The sequence below is a fragment of the Lampetra planeri genome, chromosome 31 (assembly GCF_965212315.1).
Source record: "Lampetra planeri chromosome 31, kcLamPlan1.2.h2, whole genome shotgun sequence".
NCBI lineage: Eukaryota > Metazoa > Chordata > Hyperoartia > Petromyzontiformes > Petromyzontidae > Lampetra > Lampetra planeri.
Window position 1 is genome coordinate 10,670,769 of NC_136137.1, and position 24,652 is coordinate 10,695,420.

At 52.3% G+C, this 24,652-nt stretch overlaps 1 protein-coding gene across 1 annotated transcript in view; it reads right to left on the bottom strand.

Moving 5' to 3' along the window:
* Positions 1-24,652, bottom strand: part of LOC144729217 (zinc finger protein 385D-like) — a 132,893-nt gene that overhangs the window by 13,426 nt on the left and 94,815 nt on the right. Inside the window, exon 3 of the mRNA XM_078609289.1 lies at positions 8,512-8,619. Within this exon, the coding sequence (XP_078465415.1) occupies positions 8,512-8,619 (108 nt within the window). The remainder of the gene's footprint in view (positions 1-8,511; positions 8,620-24,652) is intronic.

Here is a 24,652-nt window from a genome sequence, read left to right on the forward strand (position 1 = left end):
CGCAACCAGAATCCGCACTTCTCCGATAGCGCTGTGACGAGCGGACATTTTTTCCCCCCCAGTTTTGCCGGCGGAATATTTAGTGCGATGTCTGATAATCAATGCGGGAATAAAGCCGCATCGACGCCACTTCGCTGTGATAACGTACACTGAGGACGACGTGAATTGGTCTCCTGGGAGCACACAGTCCAGTAAAACAGGACTCCTAAGCAGGACATTTCTGAACCTCGTCTCCCGAATGTCCCCGAAACTCCGATGTCACACGAGATCTAAAACGAGGACGCCTGTGCTGCAGTCATTGTAGACGCAGTCTGCAGTGCCGGAACCACTGGTGTCTTGCTGGACATGCACCCGAAGCACTACGGGCCAGGGTAGCGGTGATGAAGAGACCCTTAAAAGCCCCGTCCTGCTCATGAACGCCACGCGTATGCAGAGCAGATTTACTGTGGCCAATTAAACGGGCCTGGCCGAGCGCAATTACCAGCGCTGAGGAACGAGATGCTGGGGCTTCGCTGGGCGTGAGCATTCGCGCACTAATCCATTTCTATGTATTAATCGCAGTCCCACAGGAAGGCCAGAGGTGATTGGTCAATTGGTTCAATCAGTGGGGGGGGGTTGCTTATTTATTTACTTGGTGCGTTTTCTTTCACTTGGCAATTTACATCGCAGAATTGCATTCGATGAAACGTGGGACGTTAAGGGGACGCCGCTTACAAAACGCAGCTCGCGAGGGCGCATTAATGGCGCTGGCGCCAGCGGCGGTGGCCGCGTTGTGATGTTTCCTAATTAGAGGCTTATATTTAGATGAGGTCAACGAATACATGGATGAATGCGGGGACACGTGTAGTCGTTTAAGACGGCAACCCCTCCGAATCCCGAGGTCAGAATGTCCCGTTTTAACCCAGTTGTGCCAGCGGTGTTCGAGTCTGAACGAACGCTCGACTGTGACGGAGCTCGACACCGCGGCAGAAGGCAAGTCGGGGGAGGTCGAGTTCATCTGGCATCCCTCGGCGTCGTCTCCCGTGTGTGGCGAGGTGGCACAGGAGTCGCTCGGAGGCCCACCCCCCCCAACCCCCCCCCCCCCACCAAATCGCACGATGGTTACCATCCAACGAAGAGTCGCGTGGCTCCTTATCTGACAGCAGCTGCGCGCAGACGCACGACCATGCAGTTGCACAAGCGCATTGTTACAGACGCGCGGACAAATGCTCGCACAGACTCAGACAAAAGGCAAAGGTCCCCCATGAAGTTTTAACAGACTGTTGGGGCAAGTGCTGCTCACGAGCACCGATGAAGACCGGCACGGCACACGAGGGGGTGGGTGGCCACATTTGTTCCCCAAGTGGCGATATTTACACACCGCACCAGGCACTTATTTGAGGCTGAGTCGACCTAGGGGATGCCCAGGACTGGTTCAGATAATTGTCACTGGTGTTGGCCGTGAGCGAGAATGGAACTCGGGTCGCCGAGTTCGTAGAGCGGCACACTAACCGCTCCACCACTGCTCCCCGCACATACTCACACAGACATGTGCTCAAAGTTGGCATCGCCTTACAGTGCACGGTAATACACCTAGAGATAGTGAACCACCCTGCATGATGCAGAGGCATCTCGTGGAAACAAGGCTCATGTTTGGGTTAAAAAATATATATATTAGTCCAGATTTGTTGGCAAATCAAAGCGAACATTATCGTGCACATCGTGACGCACCATGAAAAAAAAGAGTAATTCCGAGAATGTGAATGGAATGTAAGCTTCGGTTGATGAGGGTTGAAAAAATAAATAACAACTAAAAATAACATTTTGAATGTCTAATTCCGACCTGGTGACCCGAAGCACGTGTTTTATGTAATGTAAGGGGCTTGTTAGGTAACCCGGCTTCTGCGATTCTTGTGAAGAGAACAGTGGATGGTGGCCCGTGTGTTGTGCGAACACGGCTCCAAGACACGGCAAACTCTTAATTACTCTGAAACTCGCCAATGTTTCTGAAAGGCCGCGTGCTCACTTTTCATCATTTCATGAAAAGTGTGTTTAAATATTAAATTGCCATTTACCATTACTACATGTCAAACAGTTACATAATTTCGCTGAACCGAAAAAAAAGTGCACGCCAACCTACACACCACGCACGCAAGCCATCCCCGGCGGGGGATTTAATACAATTAACTCCTGAATTGAATATCAAATGTTACCAACGCTGTCTTTTCATTTGTGAAGAGCAAAGCGAGCACCGGTTGGCCTCCCGCTGCCACCAACGCAAACACTCCACGTCAACGGTACAAAGATGTCGCCCCCCCCCCCCCCGACTGTCGCTCAGCTTCAACTCCGCATTCACGGTTCATTCATTTGTACCCTGGTCATGCGCATGGGCGCCACGGTGGCGAGATGTGAACTCCCTCGTCTGGTATACAGGAGGTTGTGTACTCGGATTGCGAATGTTGTGGATTTGCTCTCCAACACACCGGTGTGCTGTACTAGTAACGAATTGGCCACGTTCTGTTTACGTGACAAACCTTACTAGTTGGCTGTGTCAGGTGCTGGCAGGTTTGACGGCACATTTATATTTACACGATTCAACTCAAAAAAACTATGTTATGGAGGAGGTTGTGGGTTCGATCCTGACCCTGATACCTGTATATTTGGAATGTGTTTGTCTCTCACGTGGATTTTTTTTCTCCGGGTCGTCCGGGTTTCCCTCCACATTTAGAAACACGCGTTTAGAGTATTTGGCTGCTAAAGATTCCCACGTGAAAAGCCGTTTCGTTGAGCTATCATTTGTGATAGCAAGGTCGCTTCTGAAAAGGGAGCGCTATAGCTCAGTGAGTGGGCCTTACTTGGTAAAATAAACATAGTTATAGGTTATTGATCAATTTTAGCATCAAATCATGCGCACTATCTGATGCTGGGATCACGTACGAGTCAATCGAGGATTTGTCCCGATTCGGGGGTCATGACTTGGGGTCAGAGGTCGGTTGTTTTTTTACTCATTTGAACCGTCTCATCGGATCTCATCGGTATAATCCCGCAGCGTTTCTGTGCGCGTTGTGGCCCACACGCGTGTGGCGTGCCTGCCGTGGCAGGTTGCGGGTTTGTTGTCCGGGTATGCAAAGCGTGCCGAGTGTATTGTGGCCGGGCAGACCGGTGTCACGTGGCTGTGGAGTGGGTGGTGTGGCCGCACTTGGGCCATGTGGCCAACCGAGTTGTGGCCGGTTTGTAGCTCGTGTGCCGGGGGCACCTCTCCCTCACGTGGGAGTGGACACGCGCATGCGAGGTGAGAGCCGTGCCGGAGAGGTGAATCGCATTTTGCTCCGAGGCCGTTGAGCGCGATTTCCCGGGTACACGCGCCTTTGACCCGTGTCCCCGCCGATCAATGTCAGGCCAGAACTAAATGCTTGCGAGCGTCACGACAGCGTCAAAACCCGGTGCCTCAATCTGCTCCGTTGCTGGCCAAATCGAAAGAGCACACTCGTTAATTATTCACGTAAAAAACACGTCTCGCCGTCTCGGGAGAGGGTTTGGTTGTGGTACGTCGAGAGAGGCCACATGGGGGAAGCGAGCGCCGATGGCGACCTCCCTCCCTACCTTCCTCCCTTTGCGGGCGACGCAGGCCGCCGTCCTGACGAAGGCTCGTGGATAATGACGGGGCCGGGCAGGACGATCCATTACTTCGCCCGTGTACCCGGTGGGAGTTCGCCACAATGAATTGTGCACACACCTGGCCGCATTGCGCGCACGCTCTGGGATGAAAACCACATCGCTATTAACGATCGTTAAAAATCCTTATCCATTAGGGGTCCACCGCAGGAATCTCAAACATGTATAGAGCGTCTGTGCTAGGGGCTAGGGGGGCTGGGGAGACGCGCTTTGCGCGGGCGACTGTTTGGTTTTGAGAGTTGCGACGACGCGGGGATCGCTCCGGGGTGTTTGTGGATCGTGTGCGTTTAGCGGTGCCCGGGAGAATGGGTGGTCTTTGAAGAAACAATCTGCACACGGAGAGATATTTTTGTAGGGCAGACGCCGACAGGCGTAGACTTGCATGGGTACGAGTCTCTCCCCGCTCGCGTTGGCACAAAGGAAACATTTCTTACGGTTGATGGGATTGTCTGCGCTCATCACAACATCGTGGGTGTTGTTCACACTGCAGTCGCCGGCGCACCCAAACAACTTCCTGTGCAGAGCACCCAGAAAACTCATCATATCAATTTAATAATTTAACTGTAACGTTGGGCGAGGGTTTCCACCCCTACTTCTCCACACATGACCATTCTGCCTCCATTTTGATTTGGTGTTTAAGTTTTCTGGGTGTTGTTCTTGGCACTGCTGCAGCTCGGCTAACTGAAAGGGCTACAGTGCTCAAAATAGCGCCAAATGGACGTTGAGACGTCTCTGGTAATTAAGGCGACATTTGCGGTGTATTGCAAGTGTGTGGGCGGCTATTTTTTGTTTAATAGTACGCAAGGGATGAAACGTTCTCGGGATTTTACTCGCATCTATTTATGGTAACCAAGGACATTGGTGGCTTCAGGAGAAAATGGTTAAAAGGGAATTATGACAATGAAGGCAATTCAATATGGAGTCCCTAAGAGCGATCGTGAAGCCGGGCGATTGGCTCACCTTGGTAGATCTCAAGGACACATATCTGCATGTTTCCATGGACGTAAGAAAAAACACTGAGGAGCACTCTATGTATGTATGTTGAACTTCTTTTGCACCGTACGTAGCCAACTACTTGATTACTGTGACATCGTGTATAAATCAGCCCCAAGTACTGTACTGAAGAAGCTTGACTCAATGTATCACTCGGCCTTAAGATTTGCATTGAACTGCCCATATAGGACTCATCGCTGTGATCTCTACATTGGGTCAAACTTAACATCTATCAATGTTCGACGGCTTGTGCATCAGATCTTATTTATTCATGATGTACTTACAAAAAAATCCGCAGATTACATGCTGGATCTCCTCTCTGTTTCAAAGAACAAATTTGACCTAAGGTCTACACTCATTTACCGGCTTCATATTCCCTATTGCCGTACAAATACTGGAGGAAGGGCCTTTGCTATTGATGCCCCCAGGGTCTGGAATGCTATTGCCAATAAACTGCAACTTGAATCACTACCTATGAGATCTTCACTCAAAACTGCTCTAGAGGAGTTGTACACCCCTAGCTGCCACTGCAATTTAGTGGCCTAAAATACAATGTTTCACTACGGATGATTGCTGCAAAGTATGATCTGTGTTTTGATTTAGTGTGCTGATCTTTAAGGTGCATTGAAAAATGTTGATACTCCGACATGCTCCTACTGTTGTGGAGTGACTCATGCAGCCAGCTATGGCTGCAGAGTTTGGTAGTACATGTTGTTTACGTCGTTTATTGTGAAAATTCGGTCACAGTTCCTATGATCACTGTTTCATTGCTTTTATGGCTTTATTTTGGTAACTTTCGAAAAGTTTTTGGTTTGGCCATGTTTGTTTGTTGTAGTACAGAGTTAGACTGATGGCCTAAATCTAAGTTGTCTTGTGGTTGTTGTTGTTTGACTTGCACCCCACTCGGATTTTTGCACACAGTGTTGGTGTGCGGTGCTTTTCCTACAATATTTTTCTGTCTTTTCTTGGATTTTCTGTTTGCACATAGTCACTATAAGATGTATTCACACGGCGACGTGGCATGCCGAATCGTACACGGTCCTGGCCGTGCGAGCCGTCGGAGCGCGCCACCAAACGTGAGGCCTGCAGAGCCCCTTAATCCTCGTGGGGTGAAAGGCAAGCAGTGCTGGTGTTGGCACAAAAGTTACCATTGACCAAGTTGGGGGGGGTTTGGGGACTAATCTCTCAGCCCCATGAAGCGAGTGGCCCATCCCAGGTTGGCCGATGCCTAATCCCAGGGGTCTTGTTCATGTTTTTGTTTTTTGTTTGTTGCGGTTACACCCAATTCAAGAGCCGACTGGCTCACAGGGCTATACCTAATACATTAACTTGAACTGTGCTAATAGGAGGTGCGGGGGGAGGACAACAACCTGACTGATCAACACTGTGCAAGGGGGGGGGGGTGTTCACGAAAAGTTTAATCACTGGAGGGCAGTGTTCGGCAGGTTGCCGGAGATGGGTGGCGGGGGGCATGTGAGACTGTTCCTAGTGACCTGCGGCTACAAGGCAGCCACGGTGGAGGTGGCTCCATGGGCCCGGTTGGGAGGCTTGCCCTGGGGGAGTGGGCACGCGAGTGCCAGTAAGTGACACGCAGGTGTGGACACCCGACGGTGGACTGGTTTCCCTCTGAGGAGAACGCCAAGACGACCGTGTGCTTGCGTCCAGGTTTTTGGCAACGGGAGGCCATCGTGATGGACGCAATGTTAGTGAGCGGGACAGTTGAGGCATGTGTTCCCGCCTTCCCCCCCCTCGTTCCAAAGATTTTGATTTTGGAAAAGGTCAGCAGGGAAGGAGCAGAGGTGATTTTTTTGACCACGCCGAATTGGCTCAGGACGAAGTAGATCTCTGACCTCTTGGCCATGACGGTGGGAGAAGCCTGGCAGCTCCTGTTGAGAGCAGACCTGCTCAGCCAAAGGGGTGCGTGGTGTTAAGGCCTGGCACTGAACTTGATGGCCTGGTGATTGAGAGGGCCTAATTTAGTGGGTGGGGTCTATATGTTGAAGTTCAGGATCGACTAAAGTCAAAGATGGGGGGGGGGCTAGATATAGACAGTGTATAACTCTCCTTGGAGGTGTTTCCGAGTGCGGTGTGAGGAGGACCTCGATCCGGCAGAATGCCGGGTGGCAGGCGTGGGAGGGATTCCAGAGGGGTCTTTGTCTGGCAGCCCTGAAGGTCAGGGCATCGGCCAATTCAGCTCTTTACGAGAAGGTCAGGGAAGCCAGGTTGGGACGAAAGATCATGTCCAGGCTCTAGGACCATGACGCAGGAGAGGTCGCCAGCGTGGCCTGGGGTTGTTCACTGGAGCCTGCGTTGAGAGTTGAATACGCTCGGTGGTCCTCCCTTAGAACTCCTCGCTGCTTGCATGGTCAGGTTCTAAACTCTGAATACGTTTTTTTCACGGCAGCAATAACGTCTGCCGGGAAGGTGAGCGAGACCGCACGCTGTCGTGGCAGAGCCCCCTCCACGGTGCTGGCAAAGGAACGAGCAGCGCTGAGGACGTCGCCGCGCTTTGTGCCCCACGGTTCTCTCACAATTCTGCGTCAATAGGAAGATACATTCTCCCGTCGTTCCGCTCGCAAACCGTTGAGGCCACGGGCCGAGGACAAACGTTGCATGGATTTGACCCCGAGTGGGCTCTCTCTTCCTTTACTTGACTCGCTCCCAAGGAGTGGGGGTTCGAGCAGATTTGCATGCTCTGATTCCAGAATAAGAGGGGGGAGGATGTGCCATCCTGCGATGCGCTCTCATCCACAAGGCTGTCCTTGAGGCTTGCGAAGCAAAGGGGAACACAGGGAGGTATCATCCTCATTCGACCCGAGCAATCTGCAGTTGCGTAGGCTAAGAGGGCAAGGTCCTATGAAAACTGGCCTTCACGAAAGTAGAAAGCCCTGTTTTGATTCAACACAGGCAGACCTCGCTTAGCGGGCTAGATGCGTTTCTGGGGAAGTGAGCACTAATCGAATCGGCGCTAAACAGGGTCATGATATCATTGTCTACATGGGGATGCGTTCCTGACAGCCTTATTTCTTTCGTATGAGCAATATATGGGGACTTTATTGGGGTATCGGTAATAGCGCTAATGATTATACAGGTGGTAAACATTATTTCATAAATAAAACTAATAGTTTATTATGACATCAGTGTTATCTGCTGTACTCACGAGGTTGGAGGAGCCACTGCTCTCTCCATCCTGGTCTTAGCGATGCCTCCAGTGACAATGTCTGTACTGAGGTTCCTTTTAGTTCGAGCCTGAAGCTCGAACCTGGTCCCGTGAGTCACCACCTGGCTAAACGCACTGTACTTGTAGTTACATCAGAAGAAGACACATAAACAAAAAACATTGTTGCGACCACGAATCGTGATCATCTACTCGCGGGGGGCGGGGACTGATTGGCTCACAGCGTACGTCACTCATTGTCAGAGCGGACGATGGTGGGCGGGTGCGGGTCCTTTGCTGCGCGTTGTCACTCGGAAGTGCTTTATATACATTTTGATTGCATTTTTTTCATACACAAATTCTCCGCGACAAAGAGTGCTATGACGAATCAGCATTCTATGGGGTCGCACTAAGCAAGGTCTGCCTGTACAGCCTTAGGATTTTGAAACACAAGCCAAAACAATCATCTATACAATCCTCACCACTTATTGCTAAAAACCTGGCAGGACCCTCCTGAAAAAGAGTCTTGAGACTCGGATGAGGCTTTCCTAAGTGAACAAGCGTAGCAATAATGCCTCGAGCGGAGGTGCACGGGGGTTGCTTGTGTCAGAAGTAGCGGTGCGCCTGGGAACGTAGCAAGTGGGGTGGAGGGGGGGGAAAGGGGCTGTCGCTCCGAGACCTTTGGGGCCCGCGCGAGCCGCCCTCACCTCGGAGTTGAAACGGAGCTGGCACACGTTGCACGAGATGACGTGGCGCTTGCGCGGCGGGAGATGCAGGTGGAAGGGTGCGAGCAGTGCCTTCTGCATGGGGTCCATCTGCGGGTGAGGGGAGAGTGGGTGGGGGGAGAGAGTGTGGGGGGAGAGAGGGTGGGGGGGAGAGAGGGTGGGGGGAGAGAGGGTGGGGGGAGAGAGGGTGGGGGGGAGAGAGGGTGGGGGGAGAGAGGGTGGGGGGTGAGGGGCCGGGAGACGTGGTCACCTTCGCATCCGATCTGCACCGGGGGAGCAAGGGCCATTCCAGGAATGGATCTTCAGGGTTCTTTGCCTAGGCCTGGTGGCCTTGGCAGGATCGGCAAAAAGAAGGAGAGCTGACGGTCGGCCTGCGGCTAGCTATTGCCACTGTTGCTCGCACGGCTGCCGATGTGTAAACCCTTTTTTTTGTTTTACCGCGTACAAGTTTTCTAAGCAACGCACAAAAAAACCCACGTGTATTATACATAATATATATTTACAACCTTGTGTAAAGTGTTAGAAGTTGCTTGGAAAACTGGTACGCGGTAAAAAAAAGGAGTTTACAAATCGGTAGGGGATGACAAGAGATGTGTGAAAGTTGCCATCGCAGAGGCCCGGTGGCCCGCGTGCGTCATCACCCGGCGCTCTCCCGCCCGCCCCGTGCCAGCGTACTTCCTCACCCCGCCGAGCCACTGCCCGGACACCACAGTGCCAACCCGCAAATGCCGCCGGCATTGTCGTCGTGGCGTACACCAAGCAGGCGCCGCGGGCCCTCGTGGCGTCTCCGCCCTCTCACGTTCGCGAGTCTCACTGATCGTTCGTGACAGCCGTCTGCAAGTCGTGCGCCATGGGAGGATGGCACGTGAATTATATATACACACACGGCCCATGACACCACGATATATTAATTATTTGCCGCATAAATATATAACCGCGCATTAGCATTACAAAAAAAAAGGGATCATGGCAAGTAGAAAAAAAGTGTGCGTCCCTGACGAAGATTCATGTCTGTGTTTTTAACCTTTTGTACGGAGAATATTTGGGCTAAATGCTCTGCAAAGTATCAATAATAAATATAATCTAATCCACTGGGCGGATTGTTATCTCTGCTGTTTTGTGTGGGATCTCCCCGGGGTGCTGCGGGCAACATAATCAGCAGACGAGAGAGGCACATTAGCATTGTTTAACTGATGGCAACATCAGCGAGCAATTAAGGCCGTATGTAATGCAGCACAAGCGCCACGCAGGTGATTGCACCTGGTAATTAGGGCACGCAAAGTCAGCGACTAGATTCTGAGGCGCGCCTGCAATCCAAGCCCTCCTCCGGTTGCTCCCGGTCGGCGGGTGCAGGGCCCATCCCAGCATCCCTCTCGTGCCGTCCCTACTGCAATCACTTGTTTTTATTTTATTTTGTTGTACAGCGGTGGCTTGTGTAGTTATGCACGCAGGACGCAGCTCCTCGAGAGCCGAGTGATCGAATGCCGGGCGTATTGAACCGTGTGTCCGGGAGTGTCAGTGTTTCCAGAAGATTCTGACAGCTGAACATTCACACAGGCAGGGAGGGGGGGGGCTTGCCCACCAACTGCCTGCGTGTCTACCTCTCCGTGTCGGTGGCTTCCTGCCTCGTGTGGCGGTGCCTCAGTTGGCTCTGCTCTGGGGAGGGGGTCACTTATGAACGACTTCATGCGCGCCGTGCAGGCAATCTAGAAACTGCCGTTTCTTCCCCCCCCCCTTTCTCCCGGTTTTCCGGCTAATGTGACCCATATAAATGGCACGTGGTGGGTTTAGTAAACTACGCAGCGCCGTGCGTGATATACACCAACGATGTTAATGTTGCAAAGAGTTCAGGTTGGGTTCGGAGTAGAAAAATTAACATTCAGGCGTGCTTTTTTGTCATGTGCGGTTCCCAGGGATTTGTGTAAAATTAAATTCGTTAAATATTGTTCCCGCAGAGAACACAAACGCCCCCTCCCCCACCATGACCTATCTCGGTATGACCTACAACGCACCGTTACAAGAGGACAGCGAGCCCAGGCAATGATATTGGTGACCTCAGAATAAATCTATACCGTGTGCATATATAGAGAGGAAAAAGAGAGCGAGAATAAAGCTGGAATTTGTTAATCTCACAAAAAAGAAGAGCGTGTCTTTAATATTTCAAAATGAGTACCTTAATTTTTAATTGCATTAATTATTAATGGAAAATTAAACGGGCAGAGAGAGAGACACACACACAACACATCCTGCATTGATTCCACATTCATCACACGCTCATCAATAAAACATCCAGCAAGACGAATTTATGTATCCGGCCGCAGCTACCGCACACAGCTCTCGACCTTTTTAAATTACAGAAAAGCGTGCAATGTGCGAGAAAATTTTTACGGCATCATCCCCTGTACGCTCAACTCTCCGCGGATCCCAACACTGCACAGACATACATTTCGACAGCAAAGATGCTGAACTCGTGTAATCTGCGTGTTATGTAACCACGGGGTTTATGAAAACTGGGTCATATTGCAGCAAAGCGTTACTTGTTCCTCCGTTTTAAAACCTCGGGGTGAGCTACTGCTCAATTGCTCGGTGTGTGGAGCTGTGGAGAAAGAGTAGGGGGGGGGGGTCTGCTGGAGCCTGGAGACAGGGGATGGAGTGATGGCACTGGGTAGGGCCAGGTGGACTTAGAGCACGGGTGGGGCTGGGTATTGTAACGTTCTTACTCGCCCCTACCGGCCATCTGTGAAAAAAGAGTTGAATAGCTCATCGGATTCCTCCTGCAGAGATTCTGATTCTGAAGGGTGGACTAGGGAGTGTGGAACATGCGAGTCGCGTGGAGTGACAGGAAGAGTGGAGCTTATGGAAGGGTGGAGCGAGGGAGCCGGGTGGAGCGAGCGAGGGGGTGGATGCAGCGAGGGGATGGTTGGAGCGAGGGAGCCGGGTGGAGCGAGGGGGGGGGGGAGCAACGGATGAACCCCCCGTTTTATTTAAAGCGTAATCGTTCCCCGACGCTTCTTGCGAATAATTTTTCGAGGATTTTAATTAGCGCGAGACGCTACTTCTCCTCTGCGGCTTAGGTGCAGTGGGCAGAGAGGTAGTTGCGGACAGAGCTGCACTGGATGGTGATTACATTTTAAATTTGCGGTGACACGGCCACTGCTTTGCCAAAATCAACTTCCGGTCACAGGACTGCAATGATATTCGCGTGCTTTTCAAGCAAACTGTGCCAATCGGAGGAGACCGTGAGCTCATTCTGTTGGCGAGGTGCCCTGGAATGCTTTAAGATGAATTCTGGATCGTGTAGTGGTAATCATCTCTAAACTGCTTAACAATGCAAAGCCCATTATACAACGGTAATTCTCCGTGTTAGGTGACTCGTTAAATATGTGTGTGTGTGTAATTCCCCATTTTGTCTCTCTGTGGCGCCCGCAACTGCGCACGCTGCGAGTTCTCCTCACCGCTACCCGCACGTCCGTCTGTTGCAGCGCGGAACGCATCCGCGCTTCCAAACGATAAGGGAAGAGGCGAAAACTTTTGAACGCAACGGCGTCTAAATATAGGCCGTGCCTCGCGGGCCAGAAGCCAAGAAGCGGCTCCTGACGTCTCCTCGCCACGCTCACCGTGCCCGGAATCGACGGTCCTTCTCGAGATGTCCGCTTGCAGCGATTCGCGCGCAAAGTAACGTGGAAAAATACACGGACGTGACAAAGACACGGAGTGTGCATCAAACCGGAGGTAACTGCAGCGGCCGCCGGGAAGGGCAGCAGAGCCCTGCAAATCCCCGCTGGCGACGTGACAGACTGGCAGCGCTGGCAGTGTGCTCTGCAGCGCTTGGCAGCAGTGGTGCGCTAATTAATTAGAGCTGGGGAGAGGCAGCCCATATGCTGAGAGCAGACCAGAGGGCAGGGGCACACGGCAGAGGGCAGGCCCCGAGGGCAGCCTGGTGCCCACCAAACTGTTTATGTTCCTGGGCTCATGGTGGTTGATGTTCCACGTGGGTTCTGATTGCAATTTCAAGTTGCCTGTGGATGTCGGTGGGCAGGATCTCACCTGCGGGTGCAAGAGAACTGGGATTTGAGGAATGGCTTGGGAAACGAGACTGCTCTGAGGGCAAGTGAGCCGGACAGTCGAGGCTGTGGGCATGAGTTGTCAGGGTTTGTGGGGTCAGAGATGGAGGGGTTTGGGGGTTGGCGGGGTTGGCGGGGTTGGCGGGGTTGTGGTTGGGAGGCGTTGGTGTGGTGGGATTGTGGAGTTAAGTTTGGCAGGGTTGGGGCCGGTGTGGTCAGTTTGTGTGCTCAGGGTGGACGGGGTCAGGGTTCGTGCTGAGGCTGTGGGGCCGAGCTGAAGGGTGAAGATTTTGCTGCTGATGCTGCTGCCACTTCTTTCATCCTTGTGAGGGGGGCGATCACAGCACGCGCTTCAGTCCGACATTAAACAAGTTTCATTCATAACGCTGCGTTCACCGTAAAGCGTGTTAATCTGTCATCGACATGGCGACAGGCAAAACGAAAGCCTTGTGAACTCGCCAAGGAAAATTGGTTTGAGACGGTCTCCTGGTTAGACCACCACTCCAAAACAGGGAACATTTTGCGTTCGCGCACAACGTTGAAACGTGCAACAAAGCTCCGTATGAATGCTGGCATCTGGAGTTCTCTTGAAAAGAATGCCCTTTCAGTTTAACGGGACTCGCTTTGACACTTCCATTCCAATCTCTCCCTCTCCCGTCACGTCTCTTCTCGTGCCATACTTCTGAGCGCAGGGAAGCTCCTTTGTGAGGAACGTGTCATCTTACGCTTACGTAATTACGCATATTTCACATTTTTGGGAACTTACTGCCGGTGATAATCTTGAGTTTTGTAAATGCGGCTGCTATTTCACGATGATGGGATTACTTGGCTGGCTCCGATCTATCTCGCAAACACTTTGTTGCCACGCTTATTATTAAATAAGTTCGACGTACGTACAAACAATATAATTCGATATTTTTTTTTCTTCCAACAAACTGTGGGTATATTTGCAATGTGGACGAGCCACGTTGATCCGCGGCAAGCTGGCGGCTTGGCCATGGCGCGATCGCGCTCCGAGCGGGCGTCAACGCAGGGCTCCGCTGGGCAGCGCCCACTGTGCACGGGGACCTGGTGCCCGCTGCTCGCTGCTGGCCCTGCTAAGCCGCTCGGCTGTGCGTGGTGGTGGGGTGAGGTGGGGTGGGAGGGAACTGGAGCTACTCTTAAGAGCGTGCGGATTGAGCTGTGGGGACAGGCTGCTCTCACGGCCCAGTTTTAATAAGATCTTCGAGTGTAAACACGGAGCGCACATCCTGCCCACGGAGCGATGGCGATGCGCGCTGCATTGAGATGGGAGCGAGGGGGGGGGGGCGCGGGAGAGCCACCAGGGGGCCGGCGGCACGTGCCAGGCCCTCCCGTCTACCCGCCTGAGCCGCTGCCGCGTCCGAGAACGGCAGCGCTCGCCTTTAACGAGGTGGAAGTGTCACAACTGCAGAGCGGAAGTTGACTGAGGTTCGCAGTGCCTGACCCGCATGCGGTAATGGCCCTGGAGGCCGCCGTGTTTGGCTGAATGTGCCGCGAGTTTAGATTTCCATTTGTGAATCGGTTAAGAGTTTTTATTTTTTTCTGATTTGAGAGCTGCTAGATTAAATCCTGTCAAGCGAAGGGTTACGAGGCCGCGGTAGCACATTCTGCAGGAGTTAGGGCCTGTGCTGTTGAGGCTCCCCAGGTGAGAGGCTCCATAATGGGCTTTTTCATGGCTTATAGTGGCTGAGGCCCTCCATCCTCGCCGCGGCACGCCGGGGCGAAGTCGACGCTCTCCGCTGACGCGCGCAGCCTCGTGCCGGCCTCAGAGCAGTAACTTTGAGGTTTTCCATTATTTACACTGCAGCTGTGGCCTGCCCCTGGCCAAATGGAGCAGTTTATTTGTCCAAGTGTTATTACGCGTCATTTCTGCGTCTGGAAATCAATGCGTTACGACCGCCGACGACGCTTCGTGCTGCCAATAGATTGTGACCCCGCCCGACCCTGCGCCATCGTAGCACCAAGCGCAACCACCAACATCCTACCACTGTCCCAGACCAGACCCGATTGCCAGTCAGAATCCATCACAACCTCGACAAAAAACCCATAATGGCCCAGACTGAATCCCATCTCCATATTAGATGGAATCACATAATCTCAAACCGAACCCAAAACTCCTCATCCCAACCCATTCACAACCTCAACCAAACCCATTACATCCCATACTGACTCAATCACGGCCTTAAGTTTTTATTAACTTGTTAAATTTAAATGTTAAATGTTCATAAAAATGACATAATAAGTCAATGAAGAAACGAATTTAGCAAGTGCTCTGTAACAACAAGAAAACTATGTAGCTGAATGCACCAGGGTACGAATTGCCATAAACGTACTGCATGCTGTCAGCTGGCTGACTCTGCGGGAGCCTCTCACACACAACAGATTCGCGCTTTTCTCACAAGATTAAAAAAACACCCGTGATTAAGATGTCGCTGCTGGAACTCTGAAACTTTCCATAATCCCAACACGAACCGGATCCGCGGTCACAAGCGCAGCGATGTTCCCTCGCAGTGTCACACACGGCTGGCTCACCACGGCGCGCCTCCTCAATTATTTACGGTGGCTCAGACACGCTGTGCCTGCCAGGGAGTGGAGTGGCAACAAGCGGGGTGGGTGATCAGGCGTGCGAGCGGGTGGGTGATCGGTCATGAGAGAGGGTGGGTGATCGGGCGTGCTAGTGGGCAGGTGATTGGGCGGGCAATTTATCAGGTGTGCGACCAGGTGGGTGGTCAGGCGTGCGAGCGGGCGGGTGATCGGGCGGGCAAACAGCCGATCTGGTGGGCGAGCGGGCGGGTGATCAGTGAGACAACCGGGCGGGTGATCGCACGTGCGGGCGAGTGGGTGATCTGGTAGGTAGCGGGCGGATGAGGGGCTATCGAGTGGGCGAGCAGGCGCGTGATCGCACATACGGGCGAGCGGGTGGGTGATTGGGTGGGCGAGTGGGCGGGTGATTGGGTGGGCGAGCTGGCGGGTGATCGGGTGGGGGCGAGCGAGTGGGCGGATGACCGGGTGGGCGGGCAGATGGTTGGGTGGGCGGGTAGGTGATCGGGCGAGCGAGCGGTAGGACCCTGAAATCTGTATTGGGGCTCGCCCACCATCCCAGAGAAAGCTTAAACCGCGCACACGGGGTCAGGTGTCAGCGTAGACGAGCGAGTAGATGGTATGTGACAATGAATGCGATCCGGGCTCGTTTGGATATCGTTCGGGGCATCACCCGGCATTGTGTCGCACACCGGCGACGGCTGCAGCCATGCGGACGGTGAAACCAGACGGGGAGAAGACGGAGTGTGGTGACGAGCGGCGGCTTCTCCGTGCGCAGCTCCCAGTTTGCTCGTAAACTTAAAGCCGGAATTGTGCCGGGTGGACAAACGGACCTGACATCGCTTCATCCCACAGCATCGATAGATGACTTATTGCGGCGAGCAATGCCAAGCTTCACATTAAATCCGGGGAATGTTTTTTCTTCTTTGCGCGTTAATGCGCGTGGGATTGTCGTGCTCTGCAATCCCACTTCTGAGCAAGTCGCAATGTTGAGATTTCCGTAAAATAATTTAATCTTGCATAGAGTGATAGCTAGTCAATGAGGCTTTCCAAACAATGGATTATCTAGTGTCTGGAAAACTTTATTTCATTAAAATGTTCTTTACTTAATTTATTAAATAAATGTTGACTTACAGTAAGTTAAGCCATGCAATGGGTTTTATAAAAGGATTTTAATGATTAAAGTTTAGTTGTTTTTTTCCAAGGCCCCCAAAAAGTGTAAAATGTAAGAAATCTCCGATTAAACGGTTTGCGATTTATTTATTCTTTGGGCCAGATTGTCGTGGAGGTACAACGCCAATTTCTGACAAAACCCTGCACCACCCACCGACAGAGCCAAGCAAATAAAAATTGCCACATGTGCAACGTTTTGACAATCTACGTAAAGTTGTCAAAATGTTGCTTGCTTTTGAACATTCCAAGTGTTGCTGAAATAACCACATCAAGTGGAATATTTGCGCAACGTGACGGAGGATTATGGCTAAAACTATGGCATTGTACCCACACGACGACCTCACCCCGAAAGAAAACTAACCATGAATCCCAATCTTGGTCATGAAAGCTTCGATGTGAAACGTTTTAGTCCAAAAGCTGAGGGCCTCACTTTCATCCAATCCCAAGCTGGGTATCACATCTCCTATTCATTCAGCTCCACTGATACAACAAACACGAAACTACAGCAACTTTACGGTGACCACTCTTTTAAAAAGCTTAATTGCAAGTGTCCATGCGACCACTGGAACATACTTAATATGGGAGTGTACATTATAAATATCACTGGAAAATGTTGAGAGGGCAGAGGGGAGCATGCTGGGATGATGGTGGACGTGAGCCTCTGGCCCAGACCAGGTCCCACTCGAGGCGAGAGGCCTTGTTTATCGGTCGCCACGCTCGTGTCACCCGAGACGGGCGGTTCTCTTCCCCATCACCCCCCAACCCCCCGAGGAGTGGAAACCTCAACCCGCACTCGAGTGCAGGTGGCCGCGCTGCTGTGATTTTCCAGAGCGGACCTTTGGATCCATTACCCAGGCTAGAAATAATCCTTTCCCCTTTGTCAGAGGAGGCCATTGCCCCAGAGCCAAGACCCGTGGCTCAAAGGGAATCTCGGTTGTTCTGTGGAGCCTCTCGAGTCCCAGCCAGGTCCACGTAGCCGAGGCTGGGAGCGTAATGAACCCTGACCTGCGGCTGTTTTCACCGCAGCTGAGGATGGCCCACAGTACAAGGAGCACGAGAGTGGCTCGCGCAGCAAATAATAATGATGGTCGCGTCGGCCAGTCCCCTGTCGTTCTGCACAGGGGACGGTGCCACCCTAGGACGAGGGCAGTAGTGCCCCTCCCCCCCGCTTGCTAACGTACGGCTGCTGTGCTCAAAACAGCACGCACGGTCGATGATCGACGCACGGCGAGACGCCCGACGCCACGGGCTGCTACAGCCCGTGGTGGAGTCGCGGTGGGAGGGAGACCGGCGTTGAGACGCCACGTATGTACTTTGAACTTCTTACGCACGATATGTAGCTGACCGTGCTTAATCGGAGGTGCGGTGGGAAGGACCACAGACACTCGTTGTGTCTCGCTCGACTGCCCGCCCGACCCGACCGCGCAGGCCCATTTTGGCGCCGTAACCACTTGTAAAAATCAAGGAGCATTCACCATGAATGTGGCCCTCTGTGTTTGTAAGCCGCACGGGTGTTTTGCCTTTTCCTCAAACGCCCAGCTCCGAGGGTGGCCGGGCCGCTCGCCGTGACCCTGGCAGCGGTGCTCACTCATCAACATCCGGCACACGGATCGCAGGCATAAATAAAACACTCGAGCGCACCTTGGAAACGAATTATGTAAATCGGGTGTTTCTGCGGTACAGTACATCAATTGGGTCGTTATGAACACCGTGTGAAATTAGTCACTATCGTGGTTTATGGAGGATGTCGTGTTAGCGCAAGCTGCGCTATAAATACGTGTGCCGCCCTGCGACGATGCAGTGTAACTAAGGGGAAGTGCATTTTCAATGACAGGAAGTAACAAAGTGTTAATTTCATACAGAGGGCTTTTATAAGGCTTCAGTGAATTGCATAAAGGAGTTTTTTTTATATCGTGGAAACAATGAACCAAACAAGTTGCCGGTGTGGGCAACTTGTCCGCCGTTCTTCTCAACAATTAGCGCTCGTCTTCAGCCCCCACAGGGCTCGCTCGCTCTCTCTCTCGCTTTCTGTTACAAAGGGAGGCACTGCCCATTTCTCTCACAATGTCAATGTCGCGGCTGGGTCTGGGATGAGCCCGATTCGCTTGGCAGCCGAGGCGGCGGCGACATCTCCTTGAGAGCGGCGCTTAGAAGTGGGTGCGCAGCTTTCGAGTGTGCAGGCGGTATAACTGCACCAGGAGGGGGGCCCAGGCACCGGGCCACGAGGAGAAGAGGAAAACTGTGGTGGGGCCCAAGGCCAACCACAATTCATGCCCGCTAGCTTAGAAGGCAGAGATGAAATTCGGCACAAACCAGAAATCCTGCACGTGTTCTAGCCCCAGTGACCTTCGGACGGGGAACACCAAATTTAGGCGCTTGCAAAAATGCCTCACTCTGGACGCTTCTGAAAGGCCCGGTCCTGGGCCGGCTCCCTCCGCCCGCGGAGCACCGGGAGAGGCGGGGCACACGGTTTCCCCTCCGCGGCACGCCGCCACACAAGCAGGTGCGTGTTTGGCGTCGACGTTGGCGTCGGAATGGGAAGTGACGGCCATCTCGGGGGGTGGGTGGGGGGGGGTAATTCGTCAACACGCCGCGCGCTTCGCACCGCTGAACAATAGCGCCTCGGCCGCGCTTCCCACGGCCGCGTTTCTCGCCGCCGCAGCGGAAAGAGAGAGGGAGCGCGCTCATGAACGCGATACGAACGTGGGGGCCTCACTCTCCTGCCAGCAATGGCCCCACACGCGCACACACGCACACACACGCACACGCGCACACACGCACACACGCACACGCGCACACACGCTCGCCGAGCCGGGGCTTGCTTCGCATCCGAGTGAAATGCGATGAGCGCGCCGCGTTGGAAAACCATTGTTTCTCCGCGCCGCGATCCCCACGGCGGGCGAATGCCAGATGCGCCTGCATTTTTATGCAAGAAAACTGCTTAGCGGCAGAGTTATCTGGCACGCAGGATATGAAATCTGAGACAAGCGCACGTAGGGAAATGGCGCAATTTCTGTAATGCAATTTGGCAAGAACATTCCGCGTCATCTGCTTCACTTGGAGGAGTCCTTCAAACCGCTTTGTTTATTTTTAGCCTTTCTTTCCACATTACCGTCCACTGCGCGGTGGTGTTCATTCGTTCGCCGGGCGTATAAGCGATCGCTGAGGTGTGGTGTCATCAACGGCACTGCCCCTGCCGACCTTACGGCCTCGATTTAGCAAAAACACACACGATGCACTGTACTGCGTTAAGCTTCGCACAGTTTTTTTACGTGGGGTTTTTTTTTTACGTGGGCCATAAATGTTTACTACACCTTCTAGGGACCACTCCTGGTAAATTTCCACTCGTATTTTTTTTTATTTTCTTTGGGACAAGGACCTGGCAATGGTTGCGCACGCTCACGCGGAGCGTGAGAAAAGACCTTCCTCGTCTGTGCAGAGACTCGCTCCCCGAGACTCGCGGTCGACGCTCCGCGTAGGACGGCGGGCGTGAAAACTCAAAACTCGGGGTCATAACCACACTTTAAAAATAGATGAGGCACACTTTTAAAGCTTCGGCTTCCTGACGGGGCTGGCGAAAGGGTGAAGTGAGAGATGTGTCGCCAGGCTCCCCACCCCACCAACCCCGTGAGCCACGGCGAGCGGTAGCCAAAAAACACCTGGGAAAAAACGCCGCAAATGTTTTGCGACCGGAAAGCAAAATCCCTACGGGACCGAGCGGGACGATGACACAACCGACATGACAGGTGCCTCCGTCCGCCGCCCCGCTGGACATCACCGCCCCCGGCAGCTGAAACAAGCGTTTCAAGATCAGTGGCGGCCACCCCCGATTACGGAAAAAAGACAGCCTCCGGCCATTGCGGGGAAGAGGCCCTGTGTGCGTGTGTTGTGGCGTGTGGACCTGGCACTGAGCGCGGCGCGCACACGCAGGCCCTGGCGCAAGGCGCCCGGCGACGGAGTGTGGGCATAAATAATGCGGTGGCATTTCATTTGCGGGCGCGCCAAGCCGTAATCAACAAAGCTCAATAAACGCTGTGATTAAGTTGTGGCCTTATTAAATAATTTTTTATTCAGTAAATGATCAAGCTTTAGAGAAATACCCCCTAGGACATTAAAAGATTACAAGCTGTACAAGTCGGTCCATGAAGGTGGGGGGGGGGGCCTGTGTGCACGTGGTCGCAAGTGGGTACCATGACGATGACGGCACCCCACACGTGACCTATACGAGTTTCTCAATGCAGCGCAAATATATTCCGTGTTGTACAAGGTGTGGAGCAGTGGGACAGTGGTTAAGTCACTGCCATGGTTAACAGCAGTGGGAGGCTGATTCTGAACCAGTTCTGGGCCCCCCTCTCTCTGCCAACCCGCATTGACCAGCGTGGTGAAGTATGTACGCATGTACAGCGAGGGAAAAAACGTATTTGATCCCCTGCTGATTTTGTACGTTTGCCCACTGACAAAGAAATGATAAGTCTATAATTTTAATGGTAGGTTTATTAGAACAGTGAGAGCCAAGGCAGTGAGAGCCAAGGCAGTGAGAGCCAAGGCAACAAAGGAGTGGCTCAAGAAGAAGCACATAAAGTTCCTGGAGAGGCCTAGCCAGTCTCCAGACCTTAATCCCATAGAAAATCTGTGGAGGGAGCTGAAGGTTCGAGTTGCCAAACGTCAGCCTCGAAACCTTAATGACTTAGAGAAGATCTGCAAAGAGGAGTGGGACAAAATCCCTCCTGAGATGTGTACAAACCTGGTGGCCAACTACAAGAAACGTCTGACCTCTGTGATCGCCAACAAGGGTTTTGCCACCAAGTACTAAGTCATGTTTTGCAGAGGGGTCAAATACTTATTTCCCTCATTAAAATTAAAATCAATTTATAACATTTTTGACATGCGTTTTTCTGGATTTTGTTGTTATTCTGTCTCTCACTGTTCAAATAAACCTACCATTAAAATTATGGACTGATCATTTCTTTGTCAGTTGAAAACGTACACAATCAGCAGGGGATCAAATACTTTTTTCCCTCACTGTATGTACATTGAACTTCTTTTGCACCACGTGACCAACCGTGCTAATCGTAGGTGCGAGGGAAGGGCCACAAACTAAACGAAGTGAGCAGTTCCAAAGAAATTCGTTTTCAAAAACCAATTAGTTTTCTAAAACGAATTTATGGGGATTGGTTTCAAGTATTGGTCAAACAACCCCCATGGCCGACACAGCAAGATGACGCCTTTATCCAGCAGTTGAATGAAAACAAAATGCTGCAAATGATCCTCATGGCGGTACCCCGGGGTACCAAATAGTAGAAAATTGCCGAGGCAATAAAATGTTGTATTTCTGGGACACTACTTTTTCCAGGGGTGTACTTAACTCCGCGACTGGGGTACCAATCAATCCGAAATCGGTGCCACTCCGCGATGTCGAAACGCCGAACATCAGCATCAAAAACCCGTTATCGAAAAAATCAACTTTAACTAGTGCATCGTGTACAGCTCGTCTAGAAGAGTCGATTGCCGCATCGCCGACCATCGACGGACTGAAAATGACTGAATCACGGACATTGTGCGAGAGCCGGGGTACTATGGTACCCCGGGGTACCACCATAAAGTTCAAATGTTCTATTTTAGTTAATACACGAGCACTGCCCATTCATTTTGCACGAGATCCACGCCCCGGGGGTGGATGGGTGGCGGGAGGGGACGCGTGACGTCAGCACGACGCACGAACTCGGCTCCGCGCTGTGGCAGGCGCGTGACGTCCCCTGCGACACCAACGAGCCAGGCAGCCAGTCAGCCAGCAAAGCGTTTTATTTCTAATAAAGCGTAACATATGTTTCAATTACCAGGGTTAAATGATTTTACTTTTGAACCTTGCCCAGGACCTGATCAGTTTTCATCGCAATTATGCTCTGTGGCTAAAACAGGGGAAGCTGTTTGCATTTGAATAGCCTCAAACAAGTCGTCGCTAATTGGTGCTATTCTCAAGGACCCTTTCCTAACGAGTTGGCAGATTCTCGTTTTGCGCTTCTTAAACTTCACATTGTCCTTGGCAACTGAGCATTGCTTCCGCTGCTGCCGAGCAGCCTCCAAGGGATTGCAAGGTATTTTGCACTCTGCTGGTTGCATTTGAGATCAGCCACAGCTAGGCAGAATCCTAACCAAGCGCGTAACGGCGTGGATCCTGCCATTTCACTCCCATGCCAACCGCCAGCTTCCAAAGCAGGGCGAAGACATACGCCAAAAGACATTCCTAATCATTCCTGACAATATATTAAATTACCATGTAAGCCTTTAGCCAATATTTTACATTATTAGCTGACCCCAGTTATACAATTTCTCACAAAGCAATTCCGGGCGCATGTCTGCCTGCGCGACGGTTTGAAGCCAACAAAAGCTGCAGCTCAAGGACGAAATGCTTGAGTTGCCTCGCGACCCCCGCCACACCCGCTGCGGCGTCGGAGTGAATGGCTTGTGTGACCTGGCTGCCGATGTGCGTTCTCTAACCTCCACTTCGGAGTTTTAGAGGGACCGGGGATGATGTTGGGGGTCCGGAGTCACGGTCTCCACGTCCACGCCGTCTACCCACCGGCCACCTCGTCACCACGTGGAAGCGGTGCTCGGCTCGCCGCCTTTTCCACGGAGCAAACTGCGTGCCACGCCGGCGCGCGCCACGGCGGGGGTTTCGTGGCTCGTGACGCGGGGCCGCGGACCTCGAGGCTGCATGAAGCCCCGAGGTGGCACAATCCAGGCCGGAAGCGAAAGCATCTCGCCCCATGCAATTATAACGTGCGGCCGCTTTGATCCCAGGGCTGTCAAATTAAATGTGTCTCAGTCTGCCTAGGAAAATGAAAATGAGAGTATGTGGCAAAAAATAAAAAGCTTAACAATTTTTTTTGCAAGTAAGGCCCACTGAGCTACGTAGCTCTTTTTCAGAAGCGACCTGGCCGTCACAAATGAAAGCTCAACGAAGTGGCTTATCACGTGAAAAAGTATAGCAGCCAAATGGTCTAAATTCATGTTAATTCTAAATGTGGAGGGAAAAACTGGAGGACCCGGAGAAAAATCCACGCAACCACGGGAAGAATATGCAAACTCCAAATATGCAGATGTCAGGGTCGGGATCGAACCCACGTCCTCCTGCATACCAGGCAAGTAAGTCAATATCTCGCCACCATGGCAGATAATGCGTCACTGAGCTATGTAGCTATTTTTCAGAAGCGGACTGGCTATCACAAATGATAGCTCAATGCAGTGGATTATCATCGTGTGGAAATGTATCGCAGCCAAATACTCCCAACGAGTTTTGATTCTACCACTACTGCTTACTATTTTTTTATTTTACCAGGCGAGGTCATTAACATCTCGCCACTGTGGCGCCCAAAATTTCAATACAGTACCACCGCATCTTGGTACAAATCAGTTCCTGCCACCCAAACACAGACGCCAATTCTCAGACTATCCTGGTGAAACCCGGACAGGAGGCAGCCCGAGGCAGTACCAGCGAGTGCCGCTCGATGCAGTGAGGGGTAGGATGAGAGGCTGGATGAGGTGCGGAGGGAGCGCTTGTGACACATCGAACTTGACATCCACGCAGACACGAGTGGTTGAATGTTCACAGCAGTGAAACTGATCAAATATCCGAGACTGAGCGGTGTCACCTCTCAAATCCCCCCAGTAGTGGTGTAGCCACCTGCACTGGGACACTTGGGCAGGAGGGGCATTGGCAGTCCCATTTCATTCAACCACGCCATTTCATGGTGCGGTTGGTACATGCCAACCATGCCATGCCAGTGCCCCAGGAACGCAGTACAGCTTGCTGAAACGTACTTGACAAATCTAACAAGTCTCATTAACTGCGCACGCTTCCAACATTACACAACGCGCCTTTAGAACCAGTTTGGTGTTTGGAATCTCTTGTGACTCCAAAACGGACATTTGAAATGGCTGTGACGGTGGCACTTTGCCAGACACGGCTTGTTTGCCGAGAACAAGGGTTGCTTTTTTCAGCGATTACCGTCCGCACACTGCCGCTGGCGCGAGCGTCAACGACACTGACACGCAAAGGGCCGGGACCCATACACGTGCCGTGCCGCCCCAGACTGGCTACGGCAAGCGAGCGCGTCCGCGTGTTGACACCGCCGGCCGACCGCTCATGTGCCAACCGGAACCCATGCGGCCAGACCGGCGCATGCCGTCACAGGGCCGCGTGCATTTAACGCCGCGCAACTCCACTCGTGCCACACGCTTGTCTGGGATGAGTATACTGTCAGCATTTTTACCTTTAATTAATCATGAACGCCTGATTAATTGGTTGATTAATGATTCAGTTC